General features: G+C 44.3%; 2 protein-coding genes and 1 long non-coding RNA gene across 3 annotated transcripts in view; 1 reads left to right on the top strand and 2 right to left on the bottom strand.

Annotated features, from left to right (window-relative positions):
- The window catches only part of LOC132666683 (uncharacterized), a 47,094-nt gene extending 31,576 nt beyond the window's left edge, over positions 1-15,518 (bottom strand). Inside the window, exons 1-2 of the mRNA XM_081795697.1 lie at positions 14,830-15,518; positions 12,019-12,117 (exon numbers count right to left, since the gene is read on the bottom strand). Coding sequence (XP_081651823.1) covers positions 12,019-12,117; positions 14,830-15,444 — 714 coding nt within the window. The 5' untranslated portion in view covers positions 15,445-15,518. The remainder of the gene's footprint in view (positions 1-12,018; positions 12,118-14,829) is intronic.
- Positions 18-1,000, bottom strand: LOC132666684 (uncharacterized). The gene is made up of 2 exons (XR_009604787.2): positions 874-1,000; positions 18-199 (listed from the first exon to the last, which is right to left on the bottom strand). It is a non-coding gene; the product is annotated as an uncharacterized LOC132666684 (long non-coding RNA).
- On the top strand, positions 13,914-17,055 carry ID4 (inhibitor of DNA binding 4). The gene is made up of 3 exons (XM_060614698.3): positions 13,914-14,462; positions 14,860-14,918; positions 15,525-17,055. The coding sequence occupies exons 1-2, from the start codon at positions 14,022-14,024 to the stop codon at positions 14,902-14,904; spliced, it is 486 nt and encodes a 161-aa protein (XP_060470681.1). The 5' UTR covers positions 13,914-14,021; the 3' UTR covers positions 14,905-14,918; positions 15,525-17,055.
- Positions 17,056-18,520: the final 1,465 nt, after the last annotated feature.

Below are 18,520 nucleotides of genomic sequence, written 5' to 3'. Positions count from 1 at the left end.
TACTAGAGTCAGTAACATGTTTTTCAGGACTTATAGTCTTGTTGAACTTTGAGATCTTTTGGGAAGTGAGCTCGTGTTGTTCTCACCAAACTCTGTGAAGCATTTTCATTGTCCGAAAAAGGGCTCCACCCTCCCCTCCGCTGGCTGCAATAAACGGCAATGTCAATGTTGCCACGGTGGTTACTCTGTACTGGGAGTTCTGCAAAGGGAAACTTGGCTGGGTAAATGCTACTCCTTTCACTCCTGAGAGTCTATATTTGGAGAACCAGTTCACCCTGCTCATGTTGGTTTTTTTTTTTTTTTTTTTTTTTTTATAGTTATTTTTTTAACATTTCACCCCCATGGTTAATGCCTGGCTTAATTCTAAACTTGAATGCACATGAATGCTAGTATTTACATGGTTTGTATTCCAATATCTGAAAATGAATACATAGGATATTGACATGGTTATAGATTCAGATTATCAATGTCTTTGATTCACCTTTTTTTTTTCTCTTTTAAAGTTCCTAATCTACATTTACTCTGTTGATTGCAACTGCTAACTAGTTTTACTCAGTCCTTCATTTTGAGATACCTCTCAGAACTGTAAGATTTAATGATATATCTATATGTGATGCCATTTCATAGTGCCTAGTGCATAGTCACAGTTCAGTAAATGGTCGCGTCTATATGCTGTCATGTCATCATTGACATCCGTCTCCACTTTGTTCCCTCTCCAGTTTATTTCCGTTCATAGTGTGTCAACTCCTTGAAATTTCTGAACATCTAACTCTCGAAAAATTCTGTCTTGAATCATTTATCTTTACCTACAGGCTTGAGGACATCCCATATGTACGGTGTGTGTTTTTTTTTTTAATTTATTATTATACTCACTGTTGATTAGACCGATATTTTTCAAAATGTGGTCCTTGAATCACTGCATTTGAATCACCTGAAGCTGGATAAGGTAGGGATGGTTCTCAGATATCTGTATTTAAAGAAAGTATGCAGGAGATCGTTCTGGACACCAACTTTTAGGAACAGAGTTAGTCTTTTAATCCCTCCCATGTTTCATCGATGCCATCACTTTTGCCAATAATTTTTAAGATAGTGAAAGAAGGATTGATCTTACCTCATCCTTAAAGTAACCCATATTTGCAGAGTATAATTCTCTAGAACTTACTGATAGGAATGAAATACATATTATGATTATAAAGATTTAAATCTCCACAGGAGTAGGGGCACCTGGGTGGCTCAGTTGGTTAAGTATCCAACTCTTGATTTCGGTTCAAGTCACGATCCCACAGTTCAAGAGTTCAAGACCTGCGTCAGGCTATGTGCTGATAGTGCAGAGCCTGCTTGAGATTCTCTCTCTCTTTCTCTGCCTCTCTCTCTCTCTCTCTCTCAAAAATAAATAAACATTTAAACAAAACTTTAGCTCCGGTCATGATCTCGCGGTTCATGAGCTCTAGCCCCACATCGGGCTCACTACTGTCAGCCTGTCAGCACAGAGCCCACTCTAGATCCTCTCTTCCCCTCTCTCTGCCCCTCTCCCACTTGTGCTCTCCCAAAAGTAACTAAATATGAAAGAAAGAAAGAAAGAAAGAAAGAAAGAAAGAAAGAAAGAAAGAAAAACTTGAAATCTCCAGAGGAGATAGAAGGACCTAGTGCAAATTGGTAGGTAATGAATGAATGATAATACAATGGATTCAAGCCTCCTCAGGTTTGAATCCTTTGGTACTTGAGGAGATGAACGAGTGAATGCATGCTTTGCCCCAAACTGTGACCTCCAAGTGACATCGTTCTGGGGAAACTGGCTATTTATTTCCCTGCTTTAATTAGAAGATGAGTCCAATGATGTGCTGTGGTATATGAGGTGAGTTGTTGCATATCGTTTCCAACTATAGACTCTACTAAAAAAAAGTCGATAAAAATGGGGAAGATAACCAGGATTTATCTGTGCAATAGGACTGTGGAGTAATGAGACTAGTTTTCTTGGATGACTTATGGAAATCAGAACTGATAATATAGACTCATACTTTGTGTTTCAAAAATATATCCACTACATGAATATAAAAGTCTTCCAAGTTACAGATGAGACTCTGGGACTAGATGGTAATGTACAAGGCAAGCACCAAACAAATAGGATGCTTTGAAATAAGTGCTGTATCTCTTGCAAGATGAGATATTTCTGTTATTGGCATAAGCCAAATACCTTCATCATCAAGGTACCTGTTTATCTCTTTGCTGCCTGTACTGAAGTGAGTGGTATTAGGTAGGCATTGAAGTGAAGACCAGTGAAGCATTTTACTAAAACTATAATTGCAAAGCTAACTGGAGATTTCAAATGAAGAAGGAACAGCATGCACAATGACAGAAGAATGCCAGGGAATCACAGACATTTACATTTGGAAGGGACCTAGATAGATACTTTCCACTGCAACCTTCCACCCAGATCATTATATTCTGCTTTAAATATGTGAATACAGGGAAAATTCTATGTGTTTATCTAGTAAATATTTGTGTCATATGCTAGCGACTCTGATTACAATAGCTCATTGGTTCAAAATACCACCTGTAATATTTTTTTGCCTCCTTGTATTTACTTTCCTAAATGTCAGACCTGGATTCTTGCCCCACCTCTCAGATTTTAGTTTCTCCGTGATCTTTGAAAAGTTTGCTCTTAGAAATTTATTTGCTCTGTTAGTGCTCAGATACCTCCCAATCACTAATCCAAATTCTTCTGCCGGCTGTAAAATAGCCTTTAGTTAGCATGTTACAATCATTGGTAGAAATAGAAAAATTAAATGTCCGAGAGGAAAAGCCATATTGTTTTAGAGGTGTGATTTTATTCATGCTAAGGGACTGAGAACTAACAGGGAGACCTTCAGCCAATTTCCCTCCTCTGCCATATTGGATCCCACTAGCAAGCTGATTTAGAAATGGTCTCTTGTACATGCTCCGTGGGCCTACCCACCTCTCAAATCTGGAAAGGTACTGACAAGAACTGAAGAGATACAGCTGTGGCCAACACTTCTTCACATTTTTTGAAACAATTTAAGTTTGATCAGGACGTAAAACAGATAACACTGGTTTGTTTTTTTTTTTTTAGGTCACCCAAATCATAAGGAAGGAAGAGATCCCTTGTTACGCCTGCTGTAAAGACCGTAGTGCCGCCATTTTGGTAGAGTGATAACCACTCTTCCTCAGTTCCGCAGGACAGATGTAAAGATGCATCTGGAGCCTGATGGCTCAGCAAATACACTAAGGCGGGATGAAAAAGAGTGCTGCGCTATTGCTGTTTTGTGTCCTCTCAGAAATTAAATAACGGAATTCTGACCACCCGGGTTGTAAAACTGCTGTCTCATCAAGTTAAAACATTAATCATATTACATTGAGAAAATAAAGAATCATTTTTGTACTAAAGACACTTCTATTCCAAGACAAAATTTGCCAAAATAAACAATTACATTGGTGGCATTGTTATAATAGCCATTTCTAAACTCATATTGTTGAATGGGACCCTTACACCTACTTGAGTTACATAGTTCTGTGCTTGGTTATTCAATAAAATGAATGAATGCCTGAATCTCCAAAAAGAAACTTGATAAAAATGTTTTTTTCTCTATTTACTTATTCCTTGTTTACATTTTAACCAATGGGGCAAGCAGTTTATCTTCTGCTACCGGGTTACAGTAGGATGCTCACTGCAGACTTCAAAAGAAGACTGGTTTGACCTGGAGGAATAGAAGGCTTTGGGTCAACGTGGGTGAATAGAATGATTAGGCGGTGTGCAGAGGGGACATCAACTTCATCGTCACTCTTTGTAGCTGCGTTTAAGTTCGGGGGGTAGGAGGTGATAGAGCAAGAAAATAAAGAGTGGAAAGGAAGGGATGAGAGTCTCAGCCTAGAACGGAACGCTGAGTAGAGAGAGAACCAGCGGTAATAGAAGTACTGACATGGTTTGACTCATGGTGCTCATAATTCCAGTGCTCACCCCTGCGGACCACATGCTCTGCTTTCTACCCACCTCCCTCCCTGGAGAAATACCCAGCAAACGCATAATTCAAAGTTGTAGCTGCTTTCCTAAAGCTTTTTGCTAAGTAAACTAGAACCTTCCTGGGATGTCAGCTGACCCAGTGATCTCTGTGGTCTCTGAAGAGCGGATCCACCATTACTTGGCGCCAACCCTACCTCTTTGCATTTCGACAAGCCAGCCCCTCCTGAGTATGTGCAAAATCTGCCGGTCACTCTGGAGCAGCTCTTCATTAGGATGTCACCCCAGGAGACTGTGCCAGCCCACCTGAGGGGCCACTTGAGCACTTCTATATGAATAAATCTCTCTACCGACTCATAAAAAATAGCCAAAGGAGGAACTGGCCCTGCCTTAAGACGCTTTTGGCAGCTGAAGATCCAATCCAACATAGCCTGAAGAGAACTGCACCGTAGCATGCCGACAGATGCAATCCGCCATGTACTGTGGAGTTGAAATAAGGGTGTCAGATGTGATGAGAAATCACAGACCGAAGTTGGAAACAATAAACGTATTTATAATAGTTTGTCAAAGAAGTTGTGGCATAGCCACATAATAGAATACTATGCGACCACAAAAATGATGACCAAGACAAGTAACTATGGGTAGGAAACTACACCCATGCCATATAAAGTGAAATTTAGATTTCCATGAAGTGCATATTGCACGTTAAAAATCTTGGCTCAAGAAATAATATCCGTATTCGTGGGGAAATATGCACAATGAAATATCAATGGTGGTTATTTCTAGGCATGGGTTATTTTCGTCTTTATGGTTTTCTGCAGTTTCTGAATTATACTGCGATCTTTATATCCTTGCTTATAAAATGGGAAACCAGTAAAGTTGCTTTGAAATAATTATAGTGGGGGAATTAATGACAGATGGCTTCGTGGATGTGGAAGCCATATTGTACCAAGTCCTATAATGCTTTTTGAAAGAATTGGCGGCTGTAGAGTGGAAGTAAAGAAAATGAAAAATGGTGTCAATGGGAAGACTAGGATGAGATGAGAAAAGAAAGTCGAGTGGAATGTAAAGCAGGGAAAGTTGAGTGTTTGAACAGTAGCAGAAAGAACGGCAAAGGAAGACCCTCGCTTTTCACCCTTCCGAGCTTCTGCACCTGCTGTTGCCACCACCTGGAAAGCCTTCACCACTGATGAAGTCATCTTTCAGGATCCAGCTCAAGTAACTCTTCCTCTTCCAAGTTTCCTTTGCCTCAGGCTCTGGTTTTGGCCTCCAGTGTGGCCCATAAACAGGCCTGAACTATCACACAGAATGCGTTGTATTTCATTAATTAATTTTTAATTTGCTTAAGCCATTATGTCAACAGCAAGCTCCATGAGGGCAAGAGACTTATGTATCTTAAACACGGTCTCATCATAGAACAAATGTACGATACGTGCTTTGTAGTCTTGACCCGAGTCGACTTGAATCGAAACAGTTTTGGTGAAAGATTAGTTGACAAAGAGCGTCAAAAATAAGGCTGAAGAGTTAGGTTTTATTTAATGCATCATATAGAAATGTTAAGCATGCATCTCTTTGGGATATTAGGATGCTTTTCCTAGAAGCTGGATGAAACGAAAGCATTCCTGTTCTTCCAGCCGTGTTCACCAGAGATCCAGAGCTGGCCGCTCTGGGAAGACTGTTGATGGACAATGTGAGTAGCCGCCAAACTTTCCCATTTAATAATCTGCTAAAGGGTGAACTCATTTTATGTAGTACAAGTTGCAGATCCCTGATAAAGACAGAACAGTGGGTTGATGACCAATGTGAAAGCCTTTTCAACAAGCCACTTGGATATCATACAACTTCACAACTCCAATCTTCTTCCCCAAAGCCTCAAAGATGATATATGTAGCATTATTACGATGTCACAGTCACTGTCTTAATTTTCCTGATAATATAAGTCGTACCCATTTTTAGAACAGAAGGCAAACAAGGATGATCATACATTGATGGTGACCTAATGAAGAAGACGTTTTTAAAATGGTAAATATGGTTCCCTCGGACCAACTAGTATTATGTAATTTTTTTAACATTTGTTTATTTTTGAAAGAGACAGAGCATGAGCAGAGGAGGAGCAGAGAGAGAGAGAAAGAGACAGAATCCAAAGCAGGCTCCAGGCTCTGACCTGTCAGCCCAGAGCCCCATGTGGGGCTTGAACCCACAGACTGCGAGATCGTGACCTGAGCGGAAGTCGGATGCTCAGTTGACTGAGCCACCCAGGTGCCCCTATTATGTAATGTTTTATCAAGTTTTTAGATTATTCTGTCAAAGAGACTTTTATGAAAAAGTATTTCATTAAGGCTTTTAGTCTTTAAAGATTATAAATATCATTTAGTTCTATTCAAGGGAAAATAGTTCTAACTATAATCCCTCCCAAAGGGATGGTTTTGTTTGAACTGGACTATTTTCACATAGGGTTACCAAAGTTGATAAACTTCAGAGTTAACTCAGTCCCTTGTTCCTTTAATGGTGCATCTTTAATTCCTCTAGTGTTTTGTGGCACATATTTTGCTAACAGAAAATGTACTAGTTCAATTATTTCATATGCAAGTGAGTTTTCATACTGTTTTGTCTACATTCCGGGGCCATTTTTCAATGCAGGTATATAGTTCATGGACATCGTGAGCCATCCAACGACAATGACAACTGTGTGAGATCTGCAAAAAATGTCTCAAAAATTCCTCTTTGGGGAAAAAAATGCAACTGTTTCTTGAACATTGTGTCCGTTCTTAGGAATGGTGACCTAGATATCAACATCCTAAGCAAAGGCAGATTTACTGTGACGGGCTCATGTCCAGCATTCAGATCGAAGACGTGAAGCAAAGTACCGTTTAGTGAGTGTTTTTAAGTAATTGAAATACAGTTAAGTGTGCTTTTTCTATACCAGGGGATTGTTTTGCATTCACTGGCAGAGAAAGGGAAATGGAGCTGAAAGACGTCATCAGTATACATCTGGCACCAGTTTGTGCTGTGAGTAGAACACATCTCAGTAGTGACTTCCCTTGTGGTACTACCTGCTCAAAGGATGTAGCAGACAGATACAATCAGTATTTATTGGGATGAATTTTAACTGATAAATACATACATACATACATACATACCATTCTTGTCTTGAATTTCTCTCCTAAAGATTGAACTAAAGCAAGAACTTGTTTTCTTTGGCATCTTTATGACCATTTTACCTATTCAAGCCCGTTCAATAATGGCACAGACGTCAATGGGCCCTGAGTATCTATGATACACAAGTCTACCGCCCCCTATTGTTTACCTCCTGCCTTTCTCCTGGGGCTTTCAAAGCAGCTAATCCTGTCTCCATTCCCTAGAAAGGCCTCCTCTCGCCAGATGAGGAAGTTGAGGCTAATAGACCGAGCCATAGGATTTTAGAGGCAAAAATAGGGTGCCAACCGAGATTTATTTTTATTCCCTGCTCTGGAAGTGAATGCATTTAATCCTGTTAGATTTGTTTATTTTCTTGAGACAGAAAGGGTGAAGAGGAGAAAACGGTAAGCCATCCTGAATATGGAAGGAGGAAGCTTCTTATCTTCCCCATCCAGTGTGTGTTTGCCCGAAGGCAGCTGCCACTGTGGAGCAACCAAGTCAGCAGAGGCTGGAGCTGGGGCGGAGCACAGAGATGAGAGCCCAGAACCTAGCTTTCATTTTTGCACAAGGCAAGTCTTTCAAATCATCAGGTCGAGAGCTCCTCCTCGGAGCCTCAAATCCATGCCACGTGAGAACAATACAAATCAGGGAGGAGTGGATATGGTTTTAGCAGAGTCCATTTCCAGCAAGAGACTGAATATGTTAATGGATAACCATGACAGCTGAAACATCAAATCGCACATGCCTCATGCCTGCTCTGGAGGGTATCTCACCAGCATTCGGTTAAGGCTGTGACCCCTGCCAGCACTACGAGCCAGAAGTTAAGGGAGAGAGAGAGACAGACAAAGAGAGAGAGAGACTACCAAATGTCTATTTACAGAAGTTAGAGAATGAAAGCTGGTGGATTCATGGAAAAAGCTCTTCTAAGATTCAAGTGCTCATTTTAAAAATTAATACTTTTTAAAAGCTTTATGGAGATATAACTGCCATAAATGTAAAACCACATACGATACACTGAGAGATAGAGATACATAGATCGCACAACTTGATACGTTTGACATCAGCATTACCACCATCTGGATAATAAACATACCCATTGTTCTTGTGTCCCTACATGGCCCTTGGATATATTATGGATATATTATTTTATTTCTCTTGGATAGACGCCAAACAGAATTATAGTATGTTACGTGGTATGCGTATGTTTTTGTTTTTGTTTTCAGAAACTGCCAAACTGTTTTCCAAAGTGGTTTTTCTCATTTTACATTCCCACCAGCAGTGCTGAGAATTCCAGGTGCTCTGGGTTCTCACCAACATTTAGTATGGTTGGTTTTTTTTTTACTGTTAGCTGTTCTGACAGGTGTGTAGTGATATCTCATAGTAGCTTTGAAGCATCCTCCAAATGACTGGTGATACTGAGCCTCTTTTCCTGTGCTCATTTGTCACATGTAGAACTTATTTAGTGGACTGTCTGGTCAAGTCTTTTGCCCACGTTTTAATTGGGTTTTTTCCTTCTTTACTATTGAGTTTTGAGAGACCTTTATATGTTCTCGGTATATGCTCTTTATATATATATTTTTTTTAAGAAACTCACAAACTGATTTGAACAAGCATATGGAAATGCAACATATACCCAGAAAAGCCAAACAGCTTTGAGATGAAGAACAGCAAAGCTGGAAGGATCAGTCAATGAGCGCTACATGACTTCACGCTACCTGATTTCAAGACTTATTATAAAGCTATAGGAACCGAGCAAGTGTGGTGTAAAAGCAGACAAACAGACCCAAGAAACAAAATTCAGAGGCCAGAAATAGAACCATACACGTACACAACCAATTGTTGACAAAGGTACAAAGCCGACCCAATGGAAAAAGGATTGTCTTTTCAACAAAGGGTGCTGGGTCTACCGGACATGCGTATGCAACAATATTAACTTCAATCCACATCTCGAACTACATACGCAAATAACCAGAAAATGGATCACAGACCTAAACATACAACCTAAAACCGGCACTTGGCTACGTAATTTGTGGGCCCAGTGCAAAATGAAAACACACGGGTCCCCTTGTTCAAAATTGCTGAGAATTTCAAGATGGTAACATCAAGGCATGAAACCAAGCCTGGGACCCTGTGTGGCTGCATAAGTTGTGTTCTATGAAACCAACTGGGCCTAAGAATTATAAAACATCTAGACAAAAACACAAGACAGAACCTTCCTTACCTTGGGTTATGCCAAGATTTCTTCGATTCAAAACCAAAAGAACAAATTGATAAAATGAACATCATCAAAATTAAAAACCTGTGCTCTCAAAAGATTGTTAAACAAATGAAAAGACAAGCCACCGACTGGGAAATAATATTTACCAAAAATAATAATAAAGTTTAACACTAATTAAGTGCCAGATCCTGTTCTAAGAATTAGACACAAGTTTATATAGAGGGATATATGAACACCTCATAAAGTAGATACGGTTTTTATCCTCATTTCATATATGAGAGGCACAAGAGTTTAAAAATCCAGCTTAATGATATAAAACTAAACCAAGGAGCCAAAATTGGAGCCCAGGCGTTCTGACTTTTCAGCCCACGCTCTTTATATCTCCTAGAGTAAAAACAAATGCTACCTGTTTCTTCCCAAAATCAGCTACTTCTTATTTCAACAGACTACCTTTCAAAATTCCTGAAGGAGGCATTTTTGATGGCCACATCTGCTAGGCTATGTTCAATATATAATGTCCCCTTCTTATAATAAGCCTTTTCCAAGGCTGGGCAAATCGAAAGGTTATCAGTGTTTCCGGGACTGGTATTAGCTGTCCAAGGGTAGCAGAAGTAAGTCTGTAACAGTCAGTGCCAGATAAAGCAGCCTTGAGCCTGAACTGCCACACTGCCCAGTTTACTCTTTGGAGCAAGGGACAGTCCTGCAGCAGAGGACGTACGGGTTCCTCATGCCTGGAAAAAATGTATGTGCCTCCTTCAGTGACCATTTCCATCCTCAGAGGCAGCAAGGCATGGGAACGCTCGTGTTTATCTGTGTGTCTGAGCCCACCCACTGCTTCACCGCAAGCCATAGGGAAAGAAGTATCAAGTCCTAAAAAGGCATTTGGACTGAATAGCACAATATGCTCGGATACCCTGGCTTCATGTAAACACAGGGCGATTGTGAATTCTAAGAGCCTGGGGGTTGCAGTTCAGCAAGGGTCTGATTAGCATCTAGAAAGCATCCCAAGAAAGGGCTGCAGAACTCTTTGTCTGAAGGAAGGGTGTACACATGACTCTGGTCACCAGGGCTCCCCAGCAATTTTCCTCGGACTATTTCATTCCGGGATCCCTCAGAGGAACATTTTGGGAGCCTGTAGCACTTCCGTGGCAAAGGGCTCTTGGCTAGCCCATCTTATTTTCGCAAGGGCAAGGGAAGCATTTTGATGTAAGAGTCGTGGGAAACAGAGTTTCCTTCTCCACACGGTAGAAATAATGCAGCTTGCAAAGTTTTCCCCAAATCCCGTAATTGCTGAGTAAACTCTGGTTTGAACTACCAGTGACGGGAGTCTTTTATGACCTCAGCTTTGACGTCATGCCAGTGATGGTGTCTAAGAATCAAAAACATACATTGCTTTGCTCCTAGGACGGTCAGGTTTTGTAGGCCAAAAAGCACAGGATTGGATTCTTTTTTTTTTTTTTTTTTTCTTCCATTGGAGAATGCTTTCCTAGCCTTTAATTGTTTAATATCTTCCAACCTTCAAAAACGAGGAACATAATAACTGCTTATGCCTATTCTGCTGGCAGGATTCAGGGGATCCCATTTTTCCTGGGTGTTCTCGATCATGTGGCCAGGGTACATTCCTTTGAACTTAGCCTCCAAGGTAACCCCGGCTATTCTGACATGAAGCCAGTAACACACAGCTACTCCAATAAAACCTGAAACTCTGGCACTTGTTTGGCACTTGTCACACCCAGGGTATGGCTCCCTGAGATTTAGCAAAGTCCGGAGAGATGGATATGTTGTTTCTTGGCGTCACAGATTAAAAACTTAAGCTTTAATCAACTTACGATCTGTAAAGTTTTGAAATGAGTGTGCCCTGGGTATGTTAACATAGTTCAACTTTGCCAGAAAAAAAATCTGAGGTTTTAAATATTCGAGCAGCTGGTAAATTCTAACAAACGGAGGCTCCGGGGTGGCTCAGTTGGTTGAGCATCCGACTTCGGCTCAGGTCATGGTCTCACAGTTTGTGAGTTCGAACCCCCACAACAGGCTCTGTGCTGACAGCTCGGAGCCCGGAGCCTGCTTCGGATTCTGTGTCTCCCTCTCTCTCTGCCCCTCCCCTGATAGTGCTGTATCTCTCTCTCTCTCTCTCTCTCTCTCTCTCTCTCTCCCTCTCTTCCTCCTTCTCTCTCTCTTAAACATTAAAAAAAAAAAAAAAAAACTCTAGCAAAGAAAAAAATATCAGTGGAACAAAAGCATTCATACCTAATATCCCCTTACTGTTATCATCTGTGCTGATATCACAAACTCCCACATAGTAGCTAATGCCCACTGGTGCTTCTTTGCCCACCTTTCTGTCTAAAATGACAATATTCTCTGTGTTTATTTACTTTAAAAATATGTAAAACTATGCCTGTATTTAGAAGAAAGTCTTCTTTGGGGTTTTACAATTGTTCTCTTGGCAAGTCTGTCTGTGGACCATCTAGGTAGGTATGCACATAAGTGAATGAGAATGTCCCTCGTTTTGACACAATTCTTAGAGGCAGTAATGTATAAGGATCATGGGAGAGGAGGGTTGTTGCATCTTCCTGTGAAACCAGCATTAAATACTTACTCCTCATTTCGTCAGGAAAAAGGAATGTGCTCTGGGGAAATAGTCATGCAATAGTTATAAAATACCCACGCGGCTAAACAAAATACCTACCTGCCTGATGCAGGTATTACAGTGCTGGGAGAGAGGGAAAGCTTCCTTGCAGAGGGTGGACAGGAAGAGGCAAGGTCCATAGCTCTTTCTCCTGACGATCTGTAAAAATGAAGGCACCAATCTATATCATGCACGCAAACGAAAATTCTTGAGGTGACCCATCTTCTAGTGTGTCTAAAGGCGGGGGGTTTGCAGGCTGAAGACACTCAAAATTTATAACCCCATTGACCAGAGACTCTTTGAGCTCATGTCTCAACCGAAGGGCTCAATTTTGCCTTGATGCACACACACCAGGTCCTATCAAAGTTCATTGTGCAATTCTATTTGAACCTTTAAAGGACAGCTTTTCTATCAGACATCACAGAAACGTCCTTAATTAACAGACTTTCTGCAGGGTGTGGTCCAAGCAGGACTCCAGGGACTAGAAGTGTGAATTTTAATGCTTTGCTGCAAAAGGAGGAGACTTTGGACATTCTTAGCATCTTATTTAAAGCGGGGTACTTAGACTAACACGTGGGGCTGTGTGTTAATGGCCTACATTAAGTTACAGGTATGAATTTTACATAAAACGGATTAATATTATATGTCATGGTGGAATTTTAAATACTCCGTGCCCATGCATTTTTAATATTTACGTGCCCTAATTTAATGCTCTCAGGCATTTGGATTTCTTGAGCCCACTTGTGCATCTAGACGGGTAAAAGAAAAACCTTAGGACTCTTTTTGTTTTCTTTGCCTGTCTCTTCACCAAAAATCTGCGTTCGGCACTCTTTTCCTTTGTGTGTGTGCGTGCGTGCGTGCGTGTGTGTGTGTGTGTGTGTGTGTGGTTTTCCTTTTTCTTGCTAAGCTTTAACCTTTTAAAAAAGGAAAACGGAAAGGCTGCACATTCCACTCCATTCCATCATGATGGTTTCGGCGATTGTCAAAAGGCGAATAGTGAGCCTGAGAGGGAAAATACAGAGGAGAACGATCGTGCCTTCTCGAACGGCGTCCTTCTCAAGGCACTGGAATCCCCGGGCTGGAGTGCTGGGTGGCGGAGGGTCCCCGGTCGCCGCGCTGCTGCGAGGGGTGGCAGGAGATCCTCCGGCAGGGCCCGGCGCCCCCTCCCCAGCAGCCCGGGCCGGGGGAGAGTGAATTCCAGCCGCACATTCCCGCAGTTCTTCCCGGGAACTTCTCCCTCTCTTTTCCCCTCCCTAGGGCGCACACCAGCCTGGCCCGACTCCCACTCAGCTCTCTTTTCTCAGAACCCCGACCCACGGCGTTGACGGAATGGAGTGCCCTTCCCATTGGCCCGAGCGTCGTTCCCTGAGGTGGCACCGTCCGCCCGATTGGTTGGCCACTCCCGACCCCCCGCCCACCCGTCCGCCCGGGTTGCCCGGCTCCCCGCCCTCCCCCACCCTCCCCCCCCACCGTCCCCTACCCTCCCTCCAGCGCCGCCCGGAGCCTCCGCCCTCGCCGCCTCGCTCCGCGCACCCGCCCGCGCGCCCAGCCCCGCTCCGCTCGGCTCGCGCGGCGACCCCGCCAGCGCGCTGGCCCCGCCCCCGGGGCGCGCGGCTCTATAAATGCAGCTGCGCGGCCGGCGGGGCGAGAGCGTAGAGGAGGCGCGCTACTGAGTCGGTGGGGCGGTGGGGACGCCTCCGGCAGGGGAGCGCGGCGGCGGCGGCGGCGGCGGCGGCGGCGGCGGCGGCCGGGCTGTAGTCGGAGCTCCGAAGGGGGCGACTAGGGAACCCGGTGGGCTGCTTTCTCTCCGGTGCTCTCGATTTTTCTTGCCTTTTGGTCCCGGCCGAGCGTGTCGCCCACTGAGCGGAGATTCCCGGAGCGACCCTCCCGTCAATTCTTGGGCGCGGGATCGCCGGGAGCCTCGCGGTGCCCCGAGCGCGGACCGAGCGCGCCGGGCGCGAAGGCAAGGGGAGCGGAGCCGGCCGCGGGCGGGGGCCCGGAGCTTGCCTGCGTCCCTCGCTCGCCCCAGCCGGTCGGCTCGCGCAGGGCGCAGGGCGCGCGCGATGAAGGCGGTGAGCCCCGTGCGCCCCTCGGGCCGCAAGGCGCCGTCGGGCTGCGGCGGAGGGGAGCTGGCCCTGCGCTGCCTGGCCGAGCACGGCCACAGCCTGGGTGGCTCGGCGGCCGCGGCGGCCGCGGCGGCGGCAGCGCGCTGCAAGGCGGCGGAGGCGGCGGCCGACGAGCCGGCGCTGTGCCTGCAGTGCGATATGAACGACTGCTACAGCCGCCTGCGGAGGCTGGTGCCCACCATCCCGCCCAACAAGAAAGTCAGCAAAGTGGAGATCCTGCAGCACGTTATCGACTACATCCTGGACCTGCAGCTGGCGCTGGAGACGCACCCGGCTCTGCTGAGGCAGCCGCCGCCGCCCGCGCCACCGCACCACCCAGCCGGGACCTGTCCGGCCGCGCCGCCGCGGACCCCGCTCACGGCGCTCAACACGGACCCGGTGAGAGGCCGGCGGCCGCGGGAGGGCGGTGGCGGGGTGGCCGGCCGCGGGCGCTCCCCTTCCTCGGGGCAGGGGCGGCGGGGAATGACAGCAACCCCCCCCCCCCCACACACACACTCCTTCTCCGGGCGCCCGGGGCCGCCGGCCGCGGGCTCCGCGCGGCGAGCGCGGGTCCGGGTGGACGCGCGCGGGGCGGGACTGGGGCTGTGCGCCTCCCGGGCTGTCAAGTCCAGCCTGCGCCCGGGGTGGGGTGGGGTGGGGGAGCCCCCCGCGGCTGCTGGCAGGGGTGGGGGTGGGGGTGGGTGCCAGCCTGGCTTCCGAGAACGAGTCCGGGACCGCGCCGAGGGCGACGTTTGCGCCGGCTAACCTTTCCCTTGGTGTTCCGTTGCTGTTCCAGGCCGGCGCGGTGAACAAGCAGGGCGACAGCATTCTGTGCCGCTGAGCCGCGCTGTCCAGGTGAGCGCGCGTGTCCCTCCTCCGGGGGCCGATCCCCAGAGACGCCCGTCCCCGGGGGCTGCGGGTGCCAGGCACCACCGCAGTGTTCTTCGCCCCTAACATTTCTGAGGGCGAACTCCCAGTGAGGCGGACACCCCCTCTCCGTGCAAGCGTACTTCGCTTTAGTAATTGGGGTTCGCTCTAAATGGAGACGGATCAGCTCCTGTCCCCCCCCCCCCCCCCGTCCCCGCCACCCCCGTGCCTCACCGGTGACCGGAGGGCAACTGCCCTCCTTCCCGCCGAGGGAGGGCACCCTCGTGAGCATGGAGACCGTCCGATGTGCACCCACCCCCGCGCTGTCTGACACCCACAAAGTGGGATGCGGGCCGGACCTGCGAGCGGATCCCCGATCCGGGATTCCTGGGGCGGGGCGGGGCGGGGGGGGGGGCGGTGATGGGGGCGGCAGCTGCCTGCCGGTCGCCTGGCCGGCCGCGGGCTGCGGCTGTTGTCTGACCCGGTGGTTTGTTTTGGGTTGTTGATCAAGCATGTCTTGAGTTTGGTCGGTGGCGCCCGTTAGTCTGCAGCGGGAAGGTTCACACACCCCCTCTATTCATTCCTCTTCCACAGGTGTGCGGCCGCCTGCGCCCGAGCCAGGAGCACTAGAGAGGGAGGGGGAAAGAGCAGAAGTTAGAGAAAAAGCCACCCGAGGAAAGGAGAGGAAAGGAAAGGAAAAAAAAAAATCAGCAAATCCTAGAAACGTTACATTTGTCATTCCAAGAGCGGGGGGAAGAAAGATAAAACTTTCATCGTTTTTTTTTTTTCTTGGTTTTTTTTTTGTTTTTTTTTTTTTTTTTTTTTTTGCACGTTCATAAACATTCTGCGTATGTATTCTCTTTTGTCTCTTCATTTATAACCGCTGTGAAATGTACATTTGTGTTTTCGGAGGTGCAGTTAAACTTCTAAGCTTAAGTGTGACAGAACTGATAAATTAGAAGATCAAGAGAAAATCAACTTTAGAAGCCTACTTTGTGACCAAGGAGCTCAATTTTTGTTTTGAAGCTTTACTAATATAACAGAGCATTGTAGATATTTTTTTTTTGACATCTATTGTTTAAAATAGATGATTATAATGGGGGGGCAGGGAACTTTCTTTTCCCTGCAAGAATGTTACATATTGTATAGATATCTGAGTGACATTTCATACCATGTATATATAGAGATGTTCTATAAGTGTGAGAAAGTATATGCTTTAATAGACTACTGTAATTATAAGATATTTTTAATTAAATATTTTTTGTAAATATTATGTGTGTGTTTTTTTAAATCTATGGGATTATTTCTTTTGGAAAATTATTTTTCAGCTCCATTGCAGAGCTCTTGATATCTTGAATGTCGTTACTGTTTGGCCTAGCATTTAATTTGTTTCTGTTTTATCCAGTGTCGTGGGGACTTGGAAGTAATAGAGTTAGTGGTCCAGCATGACTGCATGAGATGTTTAATCACAAAATAAACTTGTTCTGAGTCCATTCAAATGTGTTTTCTTTAACCTAGATTGAAGCCTTTGTATTTGAAACATACCTGTTGGAAATCTACTTTATCAGTTTTTAAGTACAGGGTTCGATAGTGTAATATATAAAGAGTAAGTGTTTGCTTTTCAACCGAGGTCAAAATGGATTCTGAATGGTTTTGCATAGGGAATGGGGAAATGCTTGGATCCTTAAGGAGTTTATGAAATCTACTGTTTTATGAACGTGAAGAAAAATGCTTATCATTCTTCATTTTACACTAAAGCTTAATGTCATTGCGTTTCCTGTCTGTACAGATTATTTAAGTCATAGAAATGAAAAATGTTCTCTGCTTGCTACCAAAGGACAGACTCTTGGAAATGAACATTTTCTGCTCTCCTTCCTCCAAAGAATATTAATAGGCAACAGTGGGAGAAAAAAAACAAGGCATAATGGCAAATCCTTCAAGCAGGGATAAAAGTCGATCTTCAAACATTAACTTAAGTAGACCAAAAAATTCTGATGACCGCATCTAGATTATTTTTTTATAAAAATGATTTTCACTATAGCTATGTTAGTTAACTGCTAAACTACTGTCCAACCTCTCGTGATGTGTAACTTTTACATGTGAATATTAAAGTAGATTTATCTGTCTTGTACTGTGATTTCTGGTCTCGTTTCTTCAAAACCCTTTACCTATTTTTTAAGACTTTCTTTTCTCTTTAACAAAGTGTTTTCTAGGTTGTGTAGGACTATCAGGGTTTGTGAACATTGTGCATTTAGCGTGATCAGTACTTTGCACACCAGTTGGATGGAATTTTTAGAGTGAGAGAGAATTAAGTAGGATTTAATTGGGTGCTTTGTAAATAGTTAGTCAACTGTGTGTGTAATGTGGTCTGTTTGATTTTTTAAAAAGAAAGGATTTGTTTCAGATTATACAAGAATAAAAGTATTACAGACCCAAGGGACTTTTTCTGGGGTCAAAGTCAAATATTTATATGAATATGAAATATCATGGTCCCTAGTAGTCAGTTGAAGAGGCAACGTCAGCATAAATGAACAAAGTTAATGCCAGTACATTCAGATACATTGAAAGGCTTAAAAATCTGTCCTGTCCACAGCACGTTACCCCCCAGCTTTGACATTTCACTGGTCTTCGGTGTTTTTAGAATTTGATGTATTTGGTGTTGAGCCTTATAAAGTCAAAGGACTGCTTGTTTAGATGAGGTTTATTTTTATTTTTGATATTATTCATTCTTGTCACACACCAAGAGGAAAACAGAAAAACACTGCTGGAATTCCAAATCTGAAGAATTCGAAGGATTGTGTTCTTTGTTATTAAATAAAGGGGACAATCCGTCCTTTTTCCTTAGCCATTTAATTCCAGGAGGAAGCAAGTCGCATGAGCACTGCTGGTTGGAGTTAAGCATCTGCCGGGCCTGACTGCTGAACCCTACTTAAGCCGTTAGGCACAGTTCAAATTTATAGCGGGCGATTACTAACCTTAAAACAAATGGTTAAGTATTTTTGTGTTTGAGGATAGGTGTTGCTTCTTAGTTAACGTTATGTTTGGGGCATGAAAAACCACTGAAAGGGAAGAAAAGCGTTAGGCACATTACATTTTACACACTTGGCATTTTCACCTTGGCCACTTGCATAGTTTGGATATCTCTAACGACACTGTCATTTTGTTTTAATTACATGGACATGTATAAGATATTACATGCTATTGTATTGGCTGTGACCTAACCGACCAACCAGACAACAAAAACATTTTGAGTCATTTGTCTAGTCCTAAGTATTCAGATATTTGGCTTTGCAAATGAAAATATCCTGCCTTCTTAGTTTATCTACTTTTCATTGTATAGGGACTAGCAAAGCGTAAGAAGCATTTAAAATTTTGAAAAGAATGAAAAAGTATCCCACAGTGGGATGTCATTTCTGATCCGGTCATAAAGTCCTGAACATCTCTGATACCTCAAAAAGGAAGGGGGTGGGGGGAACCCTTTTCACTCTAAGGACTTCTATACTTCGAAACTGTATAAATCTTACGTTTATTGTCAAGCTTTAACTGAATTTTCAGAACTTTAAAAAATTCTGAGCCCCTTCCCATAATCT

Source organism: Panthera onca, chromosome B2, assembly GCF_046562875.1.
Source record: "Panthera onca isolate mPanOnc1 chromosome B2, mPanOnc1 haplotype 2, whole genome shotgun sequence".
Taxonomy (NCBI): Eukaryota; Metazoa; Chordata; class Mammalia; order Carnivora; family Felidae; genus Panthera; species Panthera onca.
The sequence above is the reverse complement of the archived record's forward strand: the minus strand, read 5'-3'. Positions and strand labels throughout refer to the sequence as shown.

Coding starts and splice junctions, on each gene's coding strand:
- ID4 (XM_060614698.3), top strand. CDS start 14,022: ATGAAGGCGGTGAGCCCCGTGCGCCCCTCGGGCCGCAAGGCGCCGTCG. Junction 14,463..14,859: donor CGGCGCTCAACACGGACCCG/GTGAGAGGCCGG, acceptor TTGCTGTTCCAG/GCCGGCGCGGTGAACAAGCA.